The following is a 20,334-nucleotide window of genomic DNA, read 5'->3' on the forward strand; positions in this document are numbered from 1 at the left end:
TCCAAACAGAGCCAGCTGCTGGAAAAGCCTCCTGCTGCCTGTGCTGACCAACACCACGCTCTGCATCCCACCCGGCCCAGCATTCCCACGGCATTTCCCATGGGCGGGTTTTCCAAGCTGCCTCCCCACGGCCACATCCCAGCACCGGGTTCAGCCCTGGGGCTGCCCCTGCCCTGGGCGGAGCCAGAACCCACCTGCTCGTCCAGGCCGGCCTCGGGCGTGGAGCAACGCGTGTCCTCGCTGGACAGGAGCCGCAGGGAGTCCCGGGAGAGGGGGGTCAGGGGGGCACAGAGCAGTTCGGGGCTGATGGGGCTGCGTGGTGAGTGGCTGTGGGACAGCTCCAAGTGGGGGTGGTAGCTGCCCACCTCGGGGGAAGCCGGCTGGGGAGTCGAGGGGTTCCCCAGCTGGGGGGTTGTCCGTCCATCCGTGGATCTGTAGGACCTGAGACAGGAGCAGGGATGAGAGCCCAGCCACGGGCACAGCTGTGCTCCCCCACTGCCACCCCAGATCCCTTCCACCCCGCTGGGAACAGCCCAGGGATGCAGCACAGGAGTAGGGAATGCCACAGCCCAGAGGTCAAACCCAGCCAGGCCCAGCTCTGTCCTGGTGCAGCTTTGCAGCACTGATGCTGCTCTCCTGAGGTCCCGTGTCCCACACATCTCCTACACTCCCAGTGTTGCATAAACACTGCCATGAGAAGCTCCCTATGAAATTAAGACACTTCAAAATTGGTTTTTCCAAGTATTTCCCATCTCCACACAACCACGTGACCCCCGGCAGCAGCTCAGGGACCGAGTGTGGGGAATCAGCGACGCTGGAAACGCAGCGATTCAGCAGCTGGGGGTAGGAGGAGCACAGTGAAACCCCAAGACTTCAGATTTTAACCAAGAATTAACAAAGTTTGAGCCCTGACACAGATTTCCAGATAAAACCCCACAAACACAGAAACATAACTGAGTCCCCACATCCAAGATGAACTGCAAAGGTAAGAGGCCATTGAGGACCACCAAGGATCAGACTCCAGATCTTGGTCAGAATGTCCATCAGAACATACAAGCACAGACCAAATTAGACTAATTAAAAAGCTGCACTGCACCAAGCCAGACTGAGTTGTGCTGAATTGAGATGCAACTTAAAAGCTGCTGCACAAAAAACCCCAAACCAATCTGTGATGTCCACAAGGCAGGAGGAGCTCAGGAGGCCCAACAGATCTGCTGGAGAAGGTCACAGAGAGGGACATTTAAGGGAGACTAAGTGAGTTTACCCCAGTGATTATTGGCCTTTCCTGGCCCAGGTGCTCCATAGGCAAGGAGCAAGGTACAGGCTCAATCACAGCAACAAGAAGTTGCCAGGCCTTGACAGGCTCCAAAGATTTCTAAAGAAGGACTAAAGCAACTGCAGAGAACAACCAGCAACTCCAGGATGGGACCTGAGGGACCTGAGCAAGGACCCTGCCAAGGTGGAGTTCAGGATGTGATGACACCAAGCTGAACTCAGCCAGACTCTTGGCACAAACACAGCAAACCACATCCCAGGTTTGCTCTCGTCCCCATCTCTCTCTGCTGGGAAGCTACAGTGGGAATACTGGCCCCAGCTCTGGGGGAATCTCCCTCCTTGGAAGTGTTCATCCCATGGCCAAAGCCACAGCCAACATGGACTCCTGCTGGACCAGAGACCTCTGCAAGTCCTTTCCCCCCAGCATTCCTAAAGCTACGAGCTGAAGTTTGAATCCACCACAGTGAGCAAGCCAGAACCCAACGTGGCACCTTGTACCAACATCCTTCCTCCAGGAGGAAGAGGTCTCCAGAGGAACAAAGCCATGGGGAAGCACTATCAGATGTAAGACATGGGCTGAAGAAGTTTGCAAAGAAACACCAAAACATCCCACTCACTCCAGGAGCACCGGGAATCGCAGCTGGAATCGCACAGAGGAACAGGGCAGCAGCAGCACCAGTGGGGTCTGACAAAGGCCACCCTGGCACCTGCAGAAGTTCCTGGAGAAACCCCAACTACCGAGAGAAACAGAAACCCCCGTGGGGCTGAGGCAGCGCAGCCACACCCAGCTGGGAATGAGCAGCACTTCTGCCCCAGGACAGAGCGGCACCAACCAACCAAACCACTGAAAAGGGGATGGAGAAAAGCCAATCTCTTCTTGTGCAGGTTTCTAATGAGATCCATGGGAGGTTTTAGACACTCACTCACAAAGACACTTTGGAGAGGGGATCGAGTGTCCCATGACCAGAGGAACTTAAGGTGTGTGTAAATGGGGCAGGGTGAGCACAGCTACTGCTCCCTACTCTGGTAGCAACAATGCCCCCCGCAGCCCTTGTGCTCTCCTCTGGACTCCCAGGCTGGCACAGCAGCTCCCACGCTTCTGGAGCAGTCAAAGTGCTTGAGAAAGCAGAATCCTGACAGCTGGTGCAAGAGCTGTCGGCAACCAAACCGGGGTGTAACCTCGCCCCCACCCCAGCAGGACTGTGCCCCGCTCCCCCACGCGCTCCTCCAGCTGGATGGGGCCAAAATTTCCAACAGCAGCACAAGCTTTAAACCATTTTTATGGATCAGCTGATCCAACAAAGCCCCCCAGGAGCACCCCCCTGGCAGGAATGGTGCCGTACCTGCTGCCCCGGCGCTGCGGGGGGACGCTCGTGCTCCAGAGCCACCGTGCCCGCTCCATCTCCTCACACTTCCCGTGCCGGGCTGCGAAGGCCGAATCAGACAAGTCCTCAACCTGGAAAGGGAAGGGCACAGGGCTTGCTCAGAGCTTTCTGCCATCAAACAACCATCTAAGTGCAGTTTTCCCAGCGTGAGCTACAACGAGGGTTTAAATGTTTATCACTGAATCACAGAATGTTCCAAGTTGGAAGGGACCCACAAGGATCATCCAAGTCCAACTCCTGCCCTGCACAGACACCCCAACAATCTCCCCCTGTCCCTCAGAGCGTTGTCCAAACCCTCCTGGAGCTCTGGCAGCCCTGGGGCTGTGCCCACTGCCCTGGGGAGTCTGGTCAGTGCCAACCACCCTCTGGGGGAAGAACCTTTCCCAAAATCCAGCCTAACCCCGCCCTGACACAGCTTCATCTGTTCCCCCATGTCCTGTCACTGGTCACCACAGAGAAGGGATGGTGCCTGAAAAGAGATCAGTGCCTGGAGGGAGGCATATCCTTAAAGAGAGTGTGAGAGCACCTTGTTAAACTGAGTCAGCCTGCTTAGGAAGAGATTAAGAACTAAAAAAGCAAAGGAAGCCATTTATCCTAGAATGGAAGTGCTCACACAGAGGTTTAAAGAAATATCATTATCAATTTAACTAAAATAGTGACTAATAATAACTATAGTGGCTGGTCATGATTTCTTCATGAGACTGTTCCACAAAAAGATTGGTGCCCAGAGAGGTCTCCTGGCAGCAATCAGACCTTGGATCCAGCTGTACCCAGCCAGCTAACCCAGCTTCTCAAGCCTTCTCTGTAAAGGAACCAACACCAGCTGGTTCCCTGCCGAGGTCCCCATGTCTGCTCCCTCTGGGGACACTGTTCAGCCACCACCAACCCCGTCCCACATCAACTGGGAAACGAAATCCTTCTCACCTCGTCGTTGTCCTCCTCAGGGCTGGCCTTTAGAGCACTGATATCCACCTCACGCCAGCTGTAACAACACCAGGGGCACAGTCAGGGCACAGCCAGAACCAGCACACACACACCCCACCACCAACATGGGCTCGTGGGAAAGGGAAAACACAACCCTCTGACCAAGAGCATCACACTTAGGCTCAGTTTTAAGCACCAGACCTCCTCGCTGGTCTGCAGTGCGGCTGAAGCCAAGGGCAGAGGAAGCAGAGCAGAGATTGCAGCATTTCCTCCTCTTCCTCTGGCTCAGCAACAGGTTCCCTCCCTCCCTGCTCTGAATCGGGCCTGGGGAGAGCACGGAGGACCAGGAGGAAGGAAGAGGGAAGTTGGGAAGAGACTCCAATGCAAGGTTAACCCAGCCCAGGCACCCGCAGAGCTGTGAAACCTCCAGGACCTCTGGCTCAGCAGCAGGACAAGAGGACAACCAGGATGACTTTGAACTGAACAGAGAGACCTGAGTAAGGCCACTGACCTTGATGCCCAGGGACACTCAAACAAAATATTCCCTAACTTAGCCAGTCTCCATCGATGGTCAGTTTTCCAAACTTTCCCTTATTCCCAAGGAATAAGTAAAGCAAGGCCCTTTCCCACAGCCCCACGGGGGATCAGGCAGTACCTGGGTGTGAGGATCTCTTTGTACTGCAGCTTCTCCACCCGGGTCGTCGCAGCCACGGACATCGGGATGACGATGTTGTTGATATCGAAGGAACTTTCTCCTCTCCTCCTCCTTGGCTGCTGCAACGGGAAGACAAGAACCACGTGAGAAAGGGATGTAGGTTTTGTCACATTAGAAAGTCATTCATGGAAGTCACTGGGAGTCATTGCTGGAAAAAGGACCTTGTACAACCTATGGACACTTCAGAACCAAGAGCAATTTCCACCAGAATGGAGGTCACCTACTGCTTGTTCCAAGTCCCCCAAGTCCCCTTCCCGTCCCAAAATCCTTCACTTGGAAAGTCCAAAAAAGGGCTTTGGTCCCTGCAGGCACCAAAAAAAGGTGAGCCAGGGCTGCCGAGCTCCAGCCACCACCCCCACACTGGCACCAGTTGCTGCACAGCCAGGTGGGTCAGGACACTGATCCAGCTGATAAACTGACCCTGCAAGAGGAAAAATGTCCCATATAATCCAATTCCCTACTGCCAGGTGAGGAACCATCAAGGAAGAAGGAAGGACCATCATGTTTGGGAATGGCTGCCCTGCTCAGGGTCTGGGCCCCACCCCAGGTGACCCTGTGACAGAGGAGGAGCAGAGCAGTCAGACAGGAGCTCATCTCTGGTCCTGACAGCTGTACCAGGAGCCCAACAGCTCCATCTGCACTGTGCTTCCAACTGGAATAAATGTTCCAAGAGAGAAATAAGCTCCTCATTGATCTGCTTAAACCTGGTTGAATGTTGGGTGCTCTTCCACCACCTGGCTCCTCCAAAAACCTGTGACAGCAGCGCTGACGGTTCAGTGACAAGAATCCTCATGGGCCATCCTGATATGCAAAGGGCCCCTCTTCCTCATGGAGTCACCTGTGAGTCACCACATCCTCCGACTCCTCAGATCCCTGTGGCTCTCAGTGTAGAACATGTGGGAACCCAACTGTTGGGAACCTGCCACAGCCAAATCCCAGGGCTGGCACGAAGCTGGATGAGGAAGCAGTGGGTGGGCAGCTACTGCCACAGCAGCAAGGGAATCCAAATCCCAGTGTGTCACTGCCAGGAGCAGGGACTGACCCATCAGCTGGGGAGCACACGCAAACCTGCGGCCGCCTGCGACGCCTGAACATGGGACCTCTGCCCCTGAGCCCAGAGCCTGGAGCCCAGGGCCTGGAATCCTCCTGTGGGACTCGGCTGTGGAAGGGAAGTCTCCTCATCTGGTTCACTGGAGGGAGCCTGGAATGCTCCTGTAGGACTCGGCCGTGGAATGGGAGTCTCTTCATTTTGCATTTCTGAAGGAGCTTGTAAAAATGCAGCAAAAGAGCAGCGAGAGAAGACCAAGGTGGGTGTGTGAAACCAAGGAAAGGCCTCCTTGATGTGCTCGAGCTGCTGAGGAGAGCTGTCCCAAAAACACCGAGCACACTCCAGCTGAACCACTGCTGCTCCTCTGGGTTCTTCTCACACCCTGGTGCTTTGCTGGTGTCACAGCTGGTGATGCAACGACTGAATTCCACAGGGAAGGAACCCAGCCGGGTCCTGGAACCCCACAGCAACAAGCTTGGAGCAGGGACAAAGGGACTGAGCTGGAAGTGGTGCCTCAGCTCTGCCAGGGACAGACACCTCTTACTCACCCTGGTTTCCCTCTCAGGGTTCAAGGAGTCCTGCTCCACTGTCCCTGCTGTGGCCCAAACTACCAACTGGGGTGGCCAGACAGAATTAAAATCTTCACTGGGACACTTGTGAGCTCAGCAGAATTCAATCCTTCAATCAAGAGCTTCTGCTAACGAAGCTCTTTGGTCAGGCTCTGGTGGAGGAGCTCTGCTATCGATCTGTCCCGGGGCACATGGGAGGGGTCCTGCTCACCCACACAGCTGCACAAAGGTCCCAAACCCTGATTTCCTTGAGCATTTCAGGAGGCTGAGCGTGCCTCAGAAGATGGTCTGAGTTAAGCAACTGCTAAAGCTTGTGTATAATTGAAATATTATGTAGATTATGTTGTACCATGGACTTGTGATCCCAACCCCACTTACAGCCCAGGGAAAGCTGTCCCAGTGGGAGCCCCCCCTGTTCCAGCAGCAGCACTGCTGCTGCTCGGCTCTTCTCTTCCTGGCATCCCCACACAACTCCAGAAACCAGAACCTGGACGTGGAGCAAAGCCAAGAGACTGCTGGGAACAGGAACATTCACCAGCAGTTCCTGAGCTGATGGTGAACCTGTAATTGCAGCTCACTGGCTCTGCACAGCCAACATCCGCCCAGGAACGCCTGCAGACCCAACGTCAGAGCAACCCCACCATCAGCTGAACCGACAGGTCCAGCACGGCGAGAGAAGCACTAAGCAGTGTCCAGCCTAAGAACTGCTCAAAGGCTGAGCCCCTGTGATGGAGCTGAGCTCAGAAACCCTCCCGGAAAGGCAGCGGATACTCACGGCGGTGCTGGAGGTGCCCTGGGAAGTGGAGCTGGCAGGAGCTGAGCCCTCTGAGGAGGTGGACAGTTGCCGAGCTATGGGGCTGTGAGGGGTGGGGGTCACAGCTGCCGACAAGTAGCTCGGGCCGCCGACGTCCGGGTGGTGCTTCAACACTGCACGGGGAGGGCGGGAGAGAGGGAAGAACCACATTAGCCAGAAACAAAAACCCACCCAGGGGGGTGGGTGGCGGTGGAGAGAAGAGGACCATGTGCACCAGAAACGGCCAGTGCTGAGGAGCTCTTTGCAGGAAAGAGAAGCACCTTCCAGGCTGGCAGGCCCTGGGGAAGAAGCAGTTAGAGCACACGAGGCGTCGCTGCGGTGGCGACGCGGCCCAAAGCAGTGCGTGCCCCCACAGAGGCTGGGTGTGCAGCAAAGCCCAAGCTCCCCCCGAGACACCTGCCCGTGGGGGCCTACCTTCACTCCTCTCAGATGAGCAGTCTCGCAATCTCTTTTTGTCATGGGCAGCAGGCTGGGCAGAGCGCTCTGGCGCTCTCTCGGCCTTGGCCACGGCCGAAAAATCGTCTAAAGGCGGCCTGTGTGCCTTGTCTGGTTGGGATTTTTGATGTGAGCGCTCTGAGGAGGGGAACAGAGAAAGAGCTATGAAACGCCTGTTTTCACCTCTCTTTCTGTTGGCACAGGAGGCTCGGGCAGAGTTTACCAGCTCCTGGAATCCAGACAGGTCAGGCTCCACACACCCTCGGGGTGCTGGAGGGGTGAGCTCGGGGCTGAGCGAGCTGTGGCACTGCCCGGGTCACACCGAGCAAGAAAAGGCCCCTATGAACCTGAGCTGCACTGCCTGCACACACTTCACCTTCAGCCCTGGACTGCCTCATCCCCAAGAGTGGAATTTGAAGGGTGTCCTCCTCCTCCTCCTCCTCTCTCCACCCAGACCGTCGGGTACCAGGCTGGGCAGGGACAACACTTACTGGCTGCGGTGAAGAAGGAGTTGACCAGCTTGTGGCGGTCCTTGCGGGCAGGGTCTGCCAGGCTGGTGGGCATGGGGGCTCTGTGCTTGAGCGACAGCTTTTTGGGAGGTTTAGTTTTCTCGTAGGGTTTGTTCTGCCACTGAGATTTCAACATGCTCTGGAAGTGCAGGCTCGTCGGCACATCTGCAGGGGGACACGGGACACGGAATCCAAATTAAAGGTGCAACAAAAAGCTGTGGTCCCATCACCCTCTCCCAGTCCCCCCAGTAAGAACAGCCCTCGGTGAACATACAGGCACTGACTGTAAGACCCAGGGTTGCCTACAACCTCCTCATGGTCAGAAAGGACCTGAAATAGGACCCAACATTTCTGATCTGCAGCTCTTTGAGAAAAGGACTTTTCTACAGGATTCACAGCCCAAGTATATCCTGGCAGGAGAAGGAAGCCTTTGTCAGGAAAACCATGTGTCTTCACCCCTGAGGGTGCTGCTACCTCAGATCTGACTTCCAAGAATCTGAGGTATCTCAGCACATCAAATCTGGGCTGGAAGAGAGAAATTCAGCTTAAATCCTCCATTCCAGGTCAAGCCAAAAGCCAACCAGGTACTGTAGGATGTTAATCTGCCTGATGTGGCACCTCAATCCCGGGAAGTTGTGTGAGTGAGCACAACTGAGAGGCTCCAAGAGCAGGAGTAACTGCCCTGCCTGGGGCACGGAGCCACCCGAGAATAAACTCAATTACCTGGGAAGCTGATGCATTTGGAGCCTGAATTCCTGTGCTTTCATGGATCACAGTAATCCAGGGTACCTGTCTCTGTTTGATCCTGCCACTTCCAAGGAGCACAAGTGTGCTGTGCTGCTGTGAACCCTGGCAGGCTCTACCCCTGCTCACCTTCTTCAAGCTTTGTTTCTCCCAAATCCCACACAACCTGACTCTGACCTCAGCCAAAAGAGGGAACACTGATGAGGTTATTCTGTGTATTCCTTGCGCAGACAGGCTAAGGTAGGGAATAAAAACCAATAACTGGAGCAGCAAACTACTCCAGCCTCACTTCTTTTCACACTCAGAGCTTCACACTCCAGATGTGAGCACCAAACACCACTGCCTAAGTCTCCTCTAAGACCCATCTCCCTTTTATATGCCCAAGGGCCAAAATCCTAGTTGGGAAAAGCCTTAAATCCTTCAGGGTTATCAAGAAAACTACTGAGATGTAAATTTATCTTCTCCATCTACATCCATGAGGTATACACCAGGATTTGTGGTGTGACAGGTCACCCCTCTGCCTCTCCTCCCCAGTATGGACCAGGACACACACAAGTGGGAGTTAAAAGCACCAAGATGAGCATCAGGAGCACCAATATCCCTCCCCCACATCTCTCAAGCTCATGTGACATTTTCACAGGGACTTTGAAGCTGGCCTGAGCAGGGATGAACCTTCCCAGGCCCTGGCACAAGGAATAAAGCTCCTCACTCTTCACCTCAGAGGGCGAGTGGCAGAGACTCGAGCCCTGCTGGCTGACATCTGAACCTCTCCCAATATTTCCCTCCTAATTTTAAGGACTGGAAAGCCCCAGCAGATCCAGGCAGGCAAACAGGATGGAGGGAGCTTGGCAGTGGGGACCAGGCTCCCTGGAAAAAACCAAGACAGCTGCACTCCAAGTACCTTGATGGTTTAACCCCATCCCTTTGCTAAAGAAGGGCTGTCACAGAGTGGTGGCAGCTCTCAGGTTTATGGGGACATGTTCCAAAAAACAGAAAGGGTCCAGTTCTTTAGGGATGATGCCAGCCACTGGAGTGGTCAGACTTTAGGAAAATGGCCTCTGCTCTTTGCTAATAATATTTTGTTTTCTCCTCAAAATTCACATCCCACACATCTGTGGAAGGAGGGGAGAGGCTGAAGGGAGAAAAAACACGCCAAGAGAGAAAGTTGTCAGCAGAAAATGAGTTATTTGGTGGTTTGGCACTGCCCTGCTGGCAGCAGGGACCTCGTAGCAAGTGACACCATCGCTCCCTCCTCTTCCTCCTCGGGCAGCAGTGCAGGGCTCCCAGGGACCAGCAGATGGCAACCACACTGAGCCCAGCGCTCATCCTCCCACCAAGGTTATTACATCATCCGAAAATTCCCAGCGAGGAATCAGATGAACCAGAAAAAAAAAACAACCACCAGCACACCACCCTGCAAGGCAGGGGACAAAAGGGGACAAAGCGCTGACGGAGCACAAGTGCAGGGGTTAAAAGCCTCGCTGGCTGCCAGAGGAATAAATGAATAAATGATCTTTTTCCTCCCGCAGCCTCCTGGCAATTTTGCCCTTGGCAAACTGCTCCGGAGATCCCGGCTGCTGGCACGGGAGAGCCCGGAGAGCCGGGCTCAAAGTGAAAGTCAGCACATGCTCACAGCTCCCAGCCAGGCTCCAGCGAGCCAGGAATCCTGGCCGAGCCTCTGGACACCCACCCAGCCCCAAAACCGCCATGGAGGAGCCCCAACCCCGTCCTGGATTAATGCTCACGGGCAGGGAGACACCTCACTGCCCACTGACAGCACCAGGCAGGGCAGTTTTCCCCCTTAACACGTCACCTGGCTCTTTTTGGGATAAAAAAGCACCCCTATCCCAAAAATCAACCCTAGAGAACTGCACTGAGCATTAGTGAATAATCAAAGTTAATCTTGCAGCAGGAAATGGATATTTCTGTGTAAGGTGCTTTAAGCTTTACAGCAATTAGTTTTGAACCCAAAGTTTTTTTAATCTCATGCAGCCAGAACAGATTTTTACCCTGTGAGTTGGCTGCAGGGGACCCTAAAAACGGGAAGAACATGGGATGAGATGATTTGCCTGGTGGCTGTGGCGCAATAAAACCCAACAGGTTCTCTCCCCACTTCCCAGGATATTTGATTTAACACTATGGACAGAGGATCACAAGTGCTGTGAAACCAGGAAATAAATTCCTGCTTCGGGATTTCGTTCAGTTCCTTGAGCACTCCTGAGCAGAGCTGTTTCTCTGGGAGGGGAGGGATCTAGTTTTTAAAAATAGCACCAATTTACTATTTTAGTCTGGTTTAAATATAGTGCTAGTGAAAGATGCCAGATTAATTGCTCCCAGACACTCCCTGCACTTCCTAATGTCACACAGTTTGTGAAAAGCTGGAGTTTAAACCCAAAACCCACACATTAGCCCAGTGACTTAACCTGCACCTACCATTTGACACTCTCATGGGAAGCAGGGCCACACACCTTCCTGCCAGGATTAGAATCCCAGAATGGTTTTGGTTGGGAGGGACCTTAAAGCCCACCCAGTCCCACCCCCTGCCACGGGCAGGGACACCTTCCACCAGCCCAGGCTGCTCCAAGCCCCGTCCAACCTGGCCTTGGACACTTGCAGGGATCCAGGGGCAGCCAGAGCTGCTCTGGCAGAGGTGTTTTACACCTCAGGCAGCCATGAATTGATCCCAGGGGAAGGAATCACTCTGATCCATGCACTGCCCAGCTCTCCTGATAAAAGTATCAGTTCCTATCCCTTGTGGTCCTGTATTTTGGGATCAGAGGGATAAGATGACAGATGGACACCAATCTCATCCAAGAAAACAGTTTTTGGTCAAAGAACAGGCTTGTATTTAATTTGGTAGCTTAGGAAGCAAAAGACTCTGGAAACTATTTTTCCCTTGGGAAAAGTTCCTGCACATGAAATCTGTGAATACCCCCAGTCAGGGCTGATTAGTTATTCCTCTTAATGATGATTAACCCTGATGCTGTAACACAGGCAAACGAGTGTCTTAATGGGAACATCCCTGCTTTCTGTACCCTCTGAACCATGGAAGACCATTTACAATTCCTTACAAGGTCAAAAGAATTTCCTGTGACAAACCAGTCCACAAATCATTTTATCTGGGTGAATAAACTCTGCAGAAGCAAACATTTCACAAGTGGTTTAGAACACCAAAGGCCCCAGCCCAGGACAGACTCCCAGGCACTGCCTGGCTCCTCCACCACCAGTGAGGCTCCAGGTCAGATTCCCAAAACACATGTTCAGAGCAGATCAGATGCTCTAATCCTAAAAATACCAGCAGATGGACAAGTTTGGTTGTACCCAAGGGATCTGCACCTCCCCTGGAAGGCCAGGATGGAGGAGCAGGCTCTGGAGCACCTCCAAGCATCCCTTGTAACCCAGCTCAGGCCCCAGTTTGACCCGTGGGTGCTGCACTTACCATCTGGGAATGACAGGACAGGATGGATACAGGAGTCCAGCTGGGAGAGGCGCTCCAGCAGAGGGGCATCATACTGGATTTCCAGAGTCGTGGAGCTCCGAGTGCCACACAGGGCACAGGAGGGGTTCACGTCACAGCTACAGCGTGCCAGGTTGTTACGGTGGACCTGGAAAGGGGACAAGAAACAGGGTCAACACACCACAGGTCAACGTGTCTAAGGGCTCTCTTCACACATTCCCACTTGACAGCTCATTAGAAACATCCCAAAGGTTGTTGCTTTTTTTTGTATGTGTTTTTTTGTTTTCTTTTGGTTTTTGGGGGGGATTTTGTTTGTTTGTTTGGTTGGTTTTTTAAGATACCTTGTGTCTATATATATATGTATGTATATAAAATTATATTAAAAGGTATATATTAAATACATGCCTTTTTCTAATGTGTATTGTATAAAACGTGTGAATTTAGTGTGGCCTCATGAGAGGACCAGTTCACTTTGCATAAACACAACTGAAAACTACGGCTCACCAGCACAGACAGTTTAACAGCTGCTAAATTTGACTAAAAGTGTTTAATTTTATCTAGGTTGAAACCTCATTTATAAAAATCAGGAGGCAGCACAATTCAGTTGTCAGAGAGCGGGAAAAAAAAGCCATTTTTAGTTCAGATGGGTCAGAGCCATCATTATATGCCAAGAGTTGACACTTACAGGGACATCTACAGAGTGACAAAGGTGTTTTTCAACCTTGTTCCCTAATCCAGGACAGGCTCTCAATTCACAGATTTATAGGCTTTATACAGACTTCATTTATATTAAACCACTGCAGGCAGACACACAACTGGATGTAAATCCCATGTAGAGACAACAACCCACAATTCCACATCAAAATGGGAGAATGGCTCAAACTGGATCCTGCAGAAACCTGTTCTGAGGCAGAATTAGTCAAATAATTTCCATGAATGACTTGAATGATGGAAGAGAACATCCACAGTAAATAACACTCGACTGGGAGGGCTACAAACACCTTGAAGGAAAGAGCTGGAAACCCATTCATGTCATAAATGAAGAAAAATTATCTAAAATAAATCAAATATAATTCACTGAGGGCAAATGCAACAGGCAGACACTTCAGTGCCCAGTGAGGAGGAGGAAGAGGTAACTGAGCAGTTCCTCTGCTCTGCCCAGGAGATGTTGGGATGGATCCCAAAATGAGCCTGAACCAGCAGTGTTGTACCACTGCTGAGAATTAATTAAAACAATAATAAAAATTAACCCCACAGGGCTTTCTAACCAGGGTGGCTGTGCCAGGAGTGAGGTAATCCTGCCACTCTGTTAGCAATGCAGGCTACACACACTCAACCTTTAAATCACTTTTCTTTCCTACAGGACATCTCCCAACTTCAACATTTCAAGTGATGGGTGATCTCTGTTGAAACTCTGATCTCTCCTGGTTGTTATTTCTGGTCCCACCAATCCACAACCACTTTGTGCCAGACAGGAGAGTGTGGTCAACTGGACAACACGGTATTTCTGGAGCAGGACTTCGCCATGACTCAGCTTTCTCTGGAATAACTGGAGGAGTCCATAGAAACCCCCTGATATCTGGCACTTCTTCCACCCTTGGAACTGCTCTCCTGAACCATCCTTGATTATCAAATGTATTTGGTGATTACAACAAAGAGCTAACACAGAATCAACGGCCAATTCTTCAGGCATTGAAGGCACAATTCAGCATCATCCCTGAGACAGTTCCTACGCTTCCAAACCACTGAAGATGCTGCCAGTAATCACTGCAGAGTTCTCCCAGAAACACCCCAGATAAAGCTGCAAATGAGGGATCAGTTAAAGCTGACTCAGCTGAGCAAGAATCTGTTTTGCTCAGAAAAATGCTGCTTTCTGAGCTTCTCTTTAAAACATTCACAGAGTGAAAACCCCCCCGAACCCTTGTGGGAAAGTTTGACTTGAAATCCTCTGACTCAAAGGTAAGTGGATTTTTGCCATCTATGGTTCTGTATGCACAAAAAAGGTCCTTATTTCCTCAATTTCTCACTCTATTCCTTCCAACTGACAGTTTAGGGTGTTCCTAAGAGAAATTAAAAAGAATGAAGCACAGCCCTTCCTCATACAGGCAATAAACTGTATTACCATTGAATGAATTCTGCATAAGGGAGAAGAGCATAAAATAAATTTTTGAAAATCCAGATAACAAAACCAGAAACAGTCAGAGCATTCCGTGACTTCCAAATTTGAGCACTGGAAGCAAACACAACCACCTAAGCAGGACATGCCATTTGTGCCTGGGCAGACAACTGTGGTTTCTTCTGTGAGCAGCAGCAGGGACTTCCTGGGGCTGTGTCAATTCCTGTGTCAGAGTTCAGGTTTCCTGATACTTGACTTCTCAGGGTTTCTTTTAACTGCTCAGACTGTGCCACACTGAACTACCTGGCCTTGAGTTCACCTCAGGCTGGTTGGTTTTGGATAAGAAAACTCAAGAGTTCAGCATCTTCCCTCCCCAGTGTTGGCAGAGAAAAAGTCTCCCAACAAATTAAGCTTCTCCTTTGTTTCTCCTTTATTTCTCCAGCAGCTTTTGAAGCCTCACTGTCCCATCTTCCCCCCTGTTATTTTTTTCCCCTTTTTATAACAAAAATAATATCAAAAAAAGCCAAACTGACCTTTTTGGAGAGGGGCATAATGGTGCTGGGTCGGACGAGCCGTCGCTTCTTGCAGCTCAGGACGGGGCGGGTGCGCGCGGCCACGCACGTCCCGTCCGAGGGGGCAGGAACCAGGTTCAGTCGTTGCTTTTTATGCAGGAGCTCCTCAGCTTCCTGGCCATCTCCCTGAGCGTGTTCTGCCAGGCCAGGCTGAAGACTGGCCCAGAAGAGAGGAGAATGAGATCCCGTTACTCACTCAGGCAGGTTGGCGGCTCACACCTGAGCAAACACTGCAAGCTGAGTTTAAAGCCTTGCAGTTCACAAGGTGACAGCTTTTATTAAACCAACTCTAATTTCTGCTTTTACTTTGGTCACCTTCCACTTTCCCACCACTGAACCTTTGACAAAATACCTTTGGAAGCTCATGAACAAAAAATATTATTTAAAGCCAGTCACAGAGCAAAAGCCACTCTAGACCTGAACAGCTTTAATCACAGAATTCAGCTTCCTCCAGAATTACAGCTCAGGGAACCTTAAGACAACAGGTTTGCATGAGTCTAAATGCCAGAGAACACATAATTTTATTAAAAAAATATTTAACCCCGATGTAAAGTTGATTCTGATGAATAGCTGAGATCTCTACCTGTAACGACTCTCAGCAGAGAGGTGCAGTGTTAAGATTAACCTCTTTCCTCACACACAAAGGACGCAGCATCCCCGGCATCAATGCCCCCATGCCCCGGCCAGATCCCAGCACAGCAGCGCCTCATCTACGGAACCTTTTCATGTCTTTTCTGCAAGTGTTTCATTTCTAAAAATGCAAAACATGAAAGCCCTGTGGTCTAAGGCTGTGCAGTTCAAAGGCTACGGGGATACAAAGGGCTCTGTTACAGCCTGCAGTGTTCCAGCTGCAGCCATGGGTTCCTTGATCCGTGATTCCTACGCTTCCTCGCGCTCCATCGGCGCAGGATCCAGCCCTCTCTCCTTCCCGTCCTCCCTCTCTTTTTTCCTGCCTCCCTCAAGGAACTGAGCAAGTGCAATGGTTTTCAAGGGGTTTCAAGTGGTTCGACCCTGCAGCATCGTGGAATGTCTTCCACTTGTTCTCATTTACCCAACAGAAACAGCCTGGGGAAACCAAGACTTCAGGAAGTTTTACTCCCCAGATGAGCGGGATTTGTGATCCTCAGTAACTCCAGAAAAGTGGGTCAGTGGTTACAGGTAATTCTGCAAGTGGGGCACTGGTACCTTTGAATCACACGATTTGCAAAGTGTATTAAAAACACTCGTAAAGAAACCAGTCCTGCCCGTGCTCAGTGCACGCTGCCTGCGGGGCCTGTTCGTGTAAACACAGCTCAGCTTAATTCCATTTTCAGCAAAACAATGCAGCAGAAAACCTCAAGCAAGCAATCTCCTCCAAAATGTTTCCAAGCACGATGCACCACCGTGCTTTTGGAAAAAAAAGAGACCATTTTATACCATCACCAACCCAGTTACAGGCTGGTTTCTGATGGGATGTTGTCAAGATCATAAAAATCACACTCTTCCCATAATATCCCAGCAGCTTACGTGTTAATAACTCCATTGACGGGTCTTGGTGCTCCACAGGGCTTGGTGGGATGGGATTCAGGAGTATTTGCAGCAGAAATACCCAAGTTTTCTAGTGGCTGGGATCCAGAAACGCTCTGAGAAAGGATGGGAAAAATATAAATTAATAAAAAAAAAAAAGCTTCTTAAACAACCACAAACTTTCTTATTCTTGGATTCTAGTTGAGGATTCTGCAATGTAGCCATGGATTTCCACACAGGACTTCAAACCAGGGTTCAGGAGTCACTGTGTGAACATGAGACCAGGGACACAAGGAGTTCTTAGGGAGCAGCAAGAGGACGGATACACGGCAGTGCTTTCATTCCAAGATCCAAAGGACTTTAATTCCCCTCAGGCAACCAGGAGCATGAAAGGCTGAGGGCTTTAAGGAGATTTTAGCATTTTGTCTCTGTGGTGCAAACAAGTTCATCACCACCTGTAAAGCTCGCAGGCTCTCCTGCAGTTTGGTTTGTGCTGAAAGGTCCTGTCCAAGCACTTTGGGGGAAAATGGGAGGGGAGGGAGAGGAGAACAGACTTGCAAAACTGAATTTGCATTTCAACTCACTGCCTGTGCAAACACAGTCCCAAAAGCACTTTAGAAAGTGTTTTAACTGTGGGGTTGGGATGCAGGCAGGGTAAATGTGTAATGCTAAAAGTGCCAGATAAACACAAAGCTGGAAACACCTTTTTGGCAGAGGAAAGTAAGCAAACACTGAGTTAAAGACACTGTGCTCTACAATCCCTTCTGCCTTCGGTTTGAAACAGGAACTCCCTGGCTCTGCAGGGAGCAGCAGGACTGTCCAAGCCTCCAAGGACACACTGGCTTGGTGCCCCCCACCAGTGGCATTCCTGCTCCCCATCCTGGCAGGTGCCAGTTTGGTCCAGCTGTACCACATCCCTGGCACTCAACACCCCCAGTCTCAGCCTTGCAGTCCCTCGGTTTTGGTGTCAGACACGCTCCTCCCTGGGCTAAACTTCACTTCTTCCTTCCTGCAGCACTTCCCACATTCCCTGCCCTGTCTGCAGCTGGGGTTCCCCCTCTGTGCACACACAGTGGTGCAACTCAAGTACTAATAAAAAAGGCAAAAGCAGAGCTCTGACCCCCATACAGATGGTCCAGACTTGTCCCTGACTCCATCCCAAATCCATCCAGATTGCACTGATTAAATCCTCCCTGCAATCACCCCCAACTCAATGAGCAACTAAACCAGGCCAGGGCAGCACTGGATTAACGGTTTCCAGAAGAGCAGAGACCTGAGTCACCCAGGGAAGGGCCATTTCCAACAACACAGACAACTTCTGCCTGGGCCTGTTTGAGGAACTTTGCTGGGGTTTCTACACTTCTGCTGAAAAAGAAGTTTCTTCCACGGGGGAGCAGAGACAGAATCCGACGGGATCAGACCGACCGGCTCATCCACCACCTGGTCTGAGCAAGATCAGATCCCACCTGAGACACAGGTAAACCCGGCACCCCGGGGAGGTGAGGGCAGGGCAGCAGCTCAACACTTTCCCTCTGCTTTCCAGAGGCTTGGCTCGGCTGAGCCCTCACGTGACGGCTCCGCCGGAGGCAGCCCCGGTTCAGCAGGGCGGGGACACATGACTCATAAGCTCTTTTGAAATCGGGTATTTATTTGCTTCTCCACAAAGGGTCTTAAAGGAGGAACTTCTTCTCCAAGAGCTGGCTCCGGCTCAGTGGTTAAAGAAGGGATAGAGGGTGACCTGGCTGCTTCCCATGGAGGAGCTGGGAAGCATCAATCCAACGTGTATTTATCAGGAGCAGCCCAGGCTCAGCTTATCACCCCGAGATGGGTGTGCACCAACGTGGCCCACAAGAGCCAACACCTCTTGCACTCAGAGCTCCCACAGCAGCTCCTCCTGGATGCACTGCCCAACTCCATGCCATCCTCCAGGGCTGGCTGGGCACCGAGGCTGGGATCCAGAGCAGCGTTCAGGATCACATCCATGCTCCTGACTGAGCTCTTCTCTGTGTTTTGGGGCTGGAACTCCAGGTCTTGAGGATCCACAGGACTCTTGGAGGGGCGTCAAACATTGAGCTGCAGCTCATCTGCTCATTGCACATGAAACCAGCAGACTACCAGGGGCCCTCAGGGCAGGAAAGCAGCTGTGTGTGGGCAGGGAGTCATGAGCCAACACCAGGAATGTTCCCTGTATTCCCAAAAAATCCCAAACAAAACCAGGCAGGGTCAGACCTTATCCTATTAATAGATACAACCCCCTAACTACTGACTATTTTGAGTGCACCCCCTCGCCAGACGAGCAATCCAAGCAAAGAATCAATCTCAACAGCCAAGTTATGTCTTCAGGGCTTCGTGTTATTTTCCATCTTCAGGCAAAAATATTTATTCACCTACTGAGCTTCCAGTTCCCAACAGATATTCCCAGGCCTTATTTGCAAAGCCCTTCCCTCCACTGGTGATAGGATTAGTTCCTCCCAGGGATTATCAGCCACATCCCACGTAGGAAGCCGATGCCCAAGGACACGCATCCGGCCAAGGGAGGCACTCAGGAGAGGCTGAGATCCAAAGGGAGCTGGGGATGAGACAGGATGGATTCCTCCCCTTATTCCACGTTGGAGATGGGTCTCTAACTCTGCCAGTCTGGGGGGGAGGGGAAAGCCCCTAATTCTCACAGCCTGGAGAGTGCCAGAATGATAAGCACCTCTCCAGGAGAGGCCCGAGAGATACCATTCCAGTAAGTGTCCAAACGGCCAGGAAAGGGGCTAATCTCTGGCTCGAGCAGATCAAGGCTCTGACTCAACACCCCGCCCTAACGAGCTGCTCTAATTAAGCAGGAACCCTCCAGGCAGGGTTCTGGTGGCTGACACCTCCAGCACCACCGCAGAGGAGCTGAGAGTGTGGAATGACGTGTGTGTCCCTGTGGAAAGGGAATAAAACACCTCTTCCAGGAGCAGGCTCCAAGATGGGATGCAGGGCTGCAGGAGTAGCCATAAGAAAGTGCCAGGTGGGAACCTGCAGCCTGTGTTACGCTGAAAATGTTGGTTTTCACTGCTCTCAGTGTCTATGATTTGTGTCATTGGTACCTCCAGACCTGCCAGAGCGAGCCCTGCAGTAATAAAAGTCTCTGACTGGAGAGCTCAGACCCGAGTGAAAGGGATGAGAAAAGGGAAAAAGCAGGAAATGAGTAAACACAGCAACAGGGAGGTGGCTGTGAGCAGCAAAAGAGAAGCAAGCAGCTTCTTTTCCATTCACCAGGAATCTACACCTTCTGTTCCAAACATTCCAAGATTGCCTAAGACAGTCTAAAAAAGGACAATGTGATGATTTTGTAAGCAGACGGAAAATGCCTTTACTATGTATTAATGCTACTTGGCCTTAAGCTGAAGGAGGGCAGATTTAGAGCAAGTATCAGGAAAAATGCTTCCCTGTGAGGGTGGGGAGGCCCTGGCACAGGTTGCCCAGAGAAGTTGTGGCTGCCCCAGCCCTGGAAGTGTCCAAGGCCGGGTTGGACGGGGCTTGGAGCAACCTGGGATAGTGGAAGGTGTCCCTGCCCAAGGCAGGGGGTGGAACTGGATGGGCTTTAAGGTCCCTGCCAACCCAAACCATCCCGTGATTCCACGATTCCATGTAGGGACAAAGTCAGGTGGGACACAGCCTTTCCACCTGCAGCTTCCCAGGTTGAAAATACACTCACATCAGATAAACATCCTGATTTAAACAGACAAGGAAGAAAATATTCTTCCTATCACTGATAAATTTGCCCATTTTTCTCCGTTATCAGCCTGCCATTCCAGATTAGCTCCCAAACAACAGCCAATCCATCAGTGCAGGAGCTGCTTCCGAGGCGAATCGGAGCTCGCTGTCACTGTGCTCGTTTATTATTCTCCAAGAGCTTTTTGGGTTAAAGCCTGAAAAGGAGGGGGGGGAGCACATAACAGACAGACCCCACTGTTCCAACCCAGACACTGTGTAATGCTCGTGACTCAATCAGGGCTCCTCAGTCCCTGTCCCTGCTCCCCAGCTCTCTTCCCATCTCAACCACCATCCACTGCTTCAGTCGTGAGCAAAACCTGCCCCTTGTACCAAACTCCCTGGCAGTTTTGGGCTCAGTTAATCTGCTAATTAAAGACTTAAACCCCAAACACACACCTGAAAGCCAGTGTCGAGCAAGGAGGGGTTTTATTCCAATCACTCGTCATAACCCCTCTGCAGCCCGGTGTTAATAACAAATTTCACTGTATTTCATGTTATCACTCAGCACCAGGAAA

At 51.4% G+C, this 20,334-nt stretch overlaps 1 protein-coding gene across 3 annotated transcripts in view; it reads right to left on the minus strand.

The window, feature by feature from the left end:
• KANSL1 (KAT8 regulatory NSL complex subunit 1) overlaps positions 1–20,334 on the minus strand; it is a 100,704-nt gene that overhangs the window by 2,269 nt on the left and 78,101 nt on the right. For 2 of the 3 annotated variants that reach the window (XM_032711447.1, XM_032711448.1), the window contains exons 5-14: positions 16,070–16,185; positions 14,525–14,720; positions 11,858–12,023; positions 7,657–7,839; positions 7,145–7,303; positions 6,692–6,843; positions 4,240–4,358; positions 3,585–3,642; positions 2,619–2,731; positions 195–441 (exon numbers count right to left, since the gene is read on the minus strand). In XM_032711447.1, the coding sequence (XP_032567338.1) occupies positions 195–441; positions 2,619–2,731; positions 3,585–3,642; positions 4,240–4,358; positions 6,692–6,843; positions 7,145–7,303; positions 7,657–7,839; positions 11,858–12,023; positions 14,525–14,720; positions 16,070–16,185 (1,509 nt within the window). The remainder of the gene's footprint in view (positions 1–194; positions 442–2,618; positions 2,732–3,584; positions 3,643–4,239; positions 4,359–6,691; positions 6,844–7,144; positions 7,304–7,656; positions 7,840–11,857; positions 12,024–14,524; positions 14,721–16,069; positions 16,186–20,334) is intronic. The other variant, XM_032711449.1, reaches the window with a different exon arrangement.

The sequence above is a fragment of the Chiroxiphia lanceolata genome, chromosome 26, assembly GCF_009829145.1.
Source record: "Chiroxiphia lanceolata isolate bChiLan1 chromosome 26, bChiLan1.pri, whole genome shotgun sequence".
Lineage (NCBI taxonomy): Eukaryota > Metazoa > Chordata > Aves > Passeriformes > Pipridae > Chiroxiphia > Chiroxiphia lanceolata.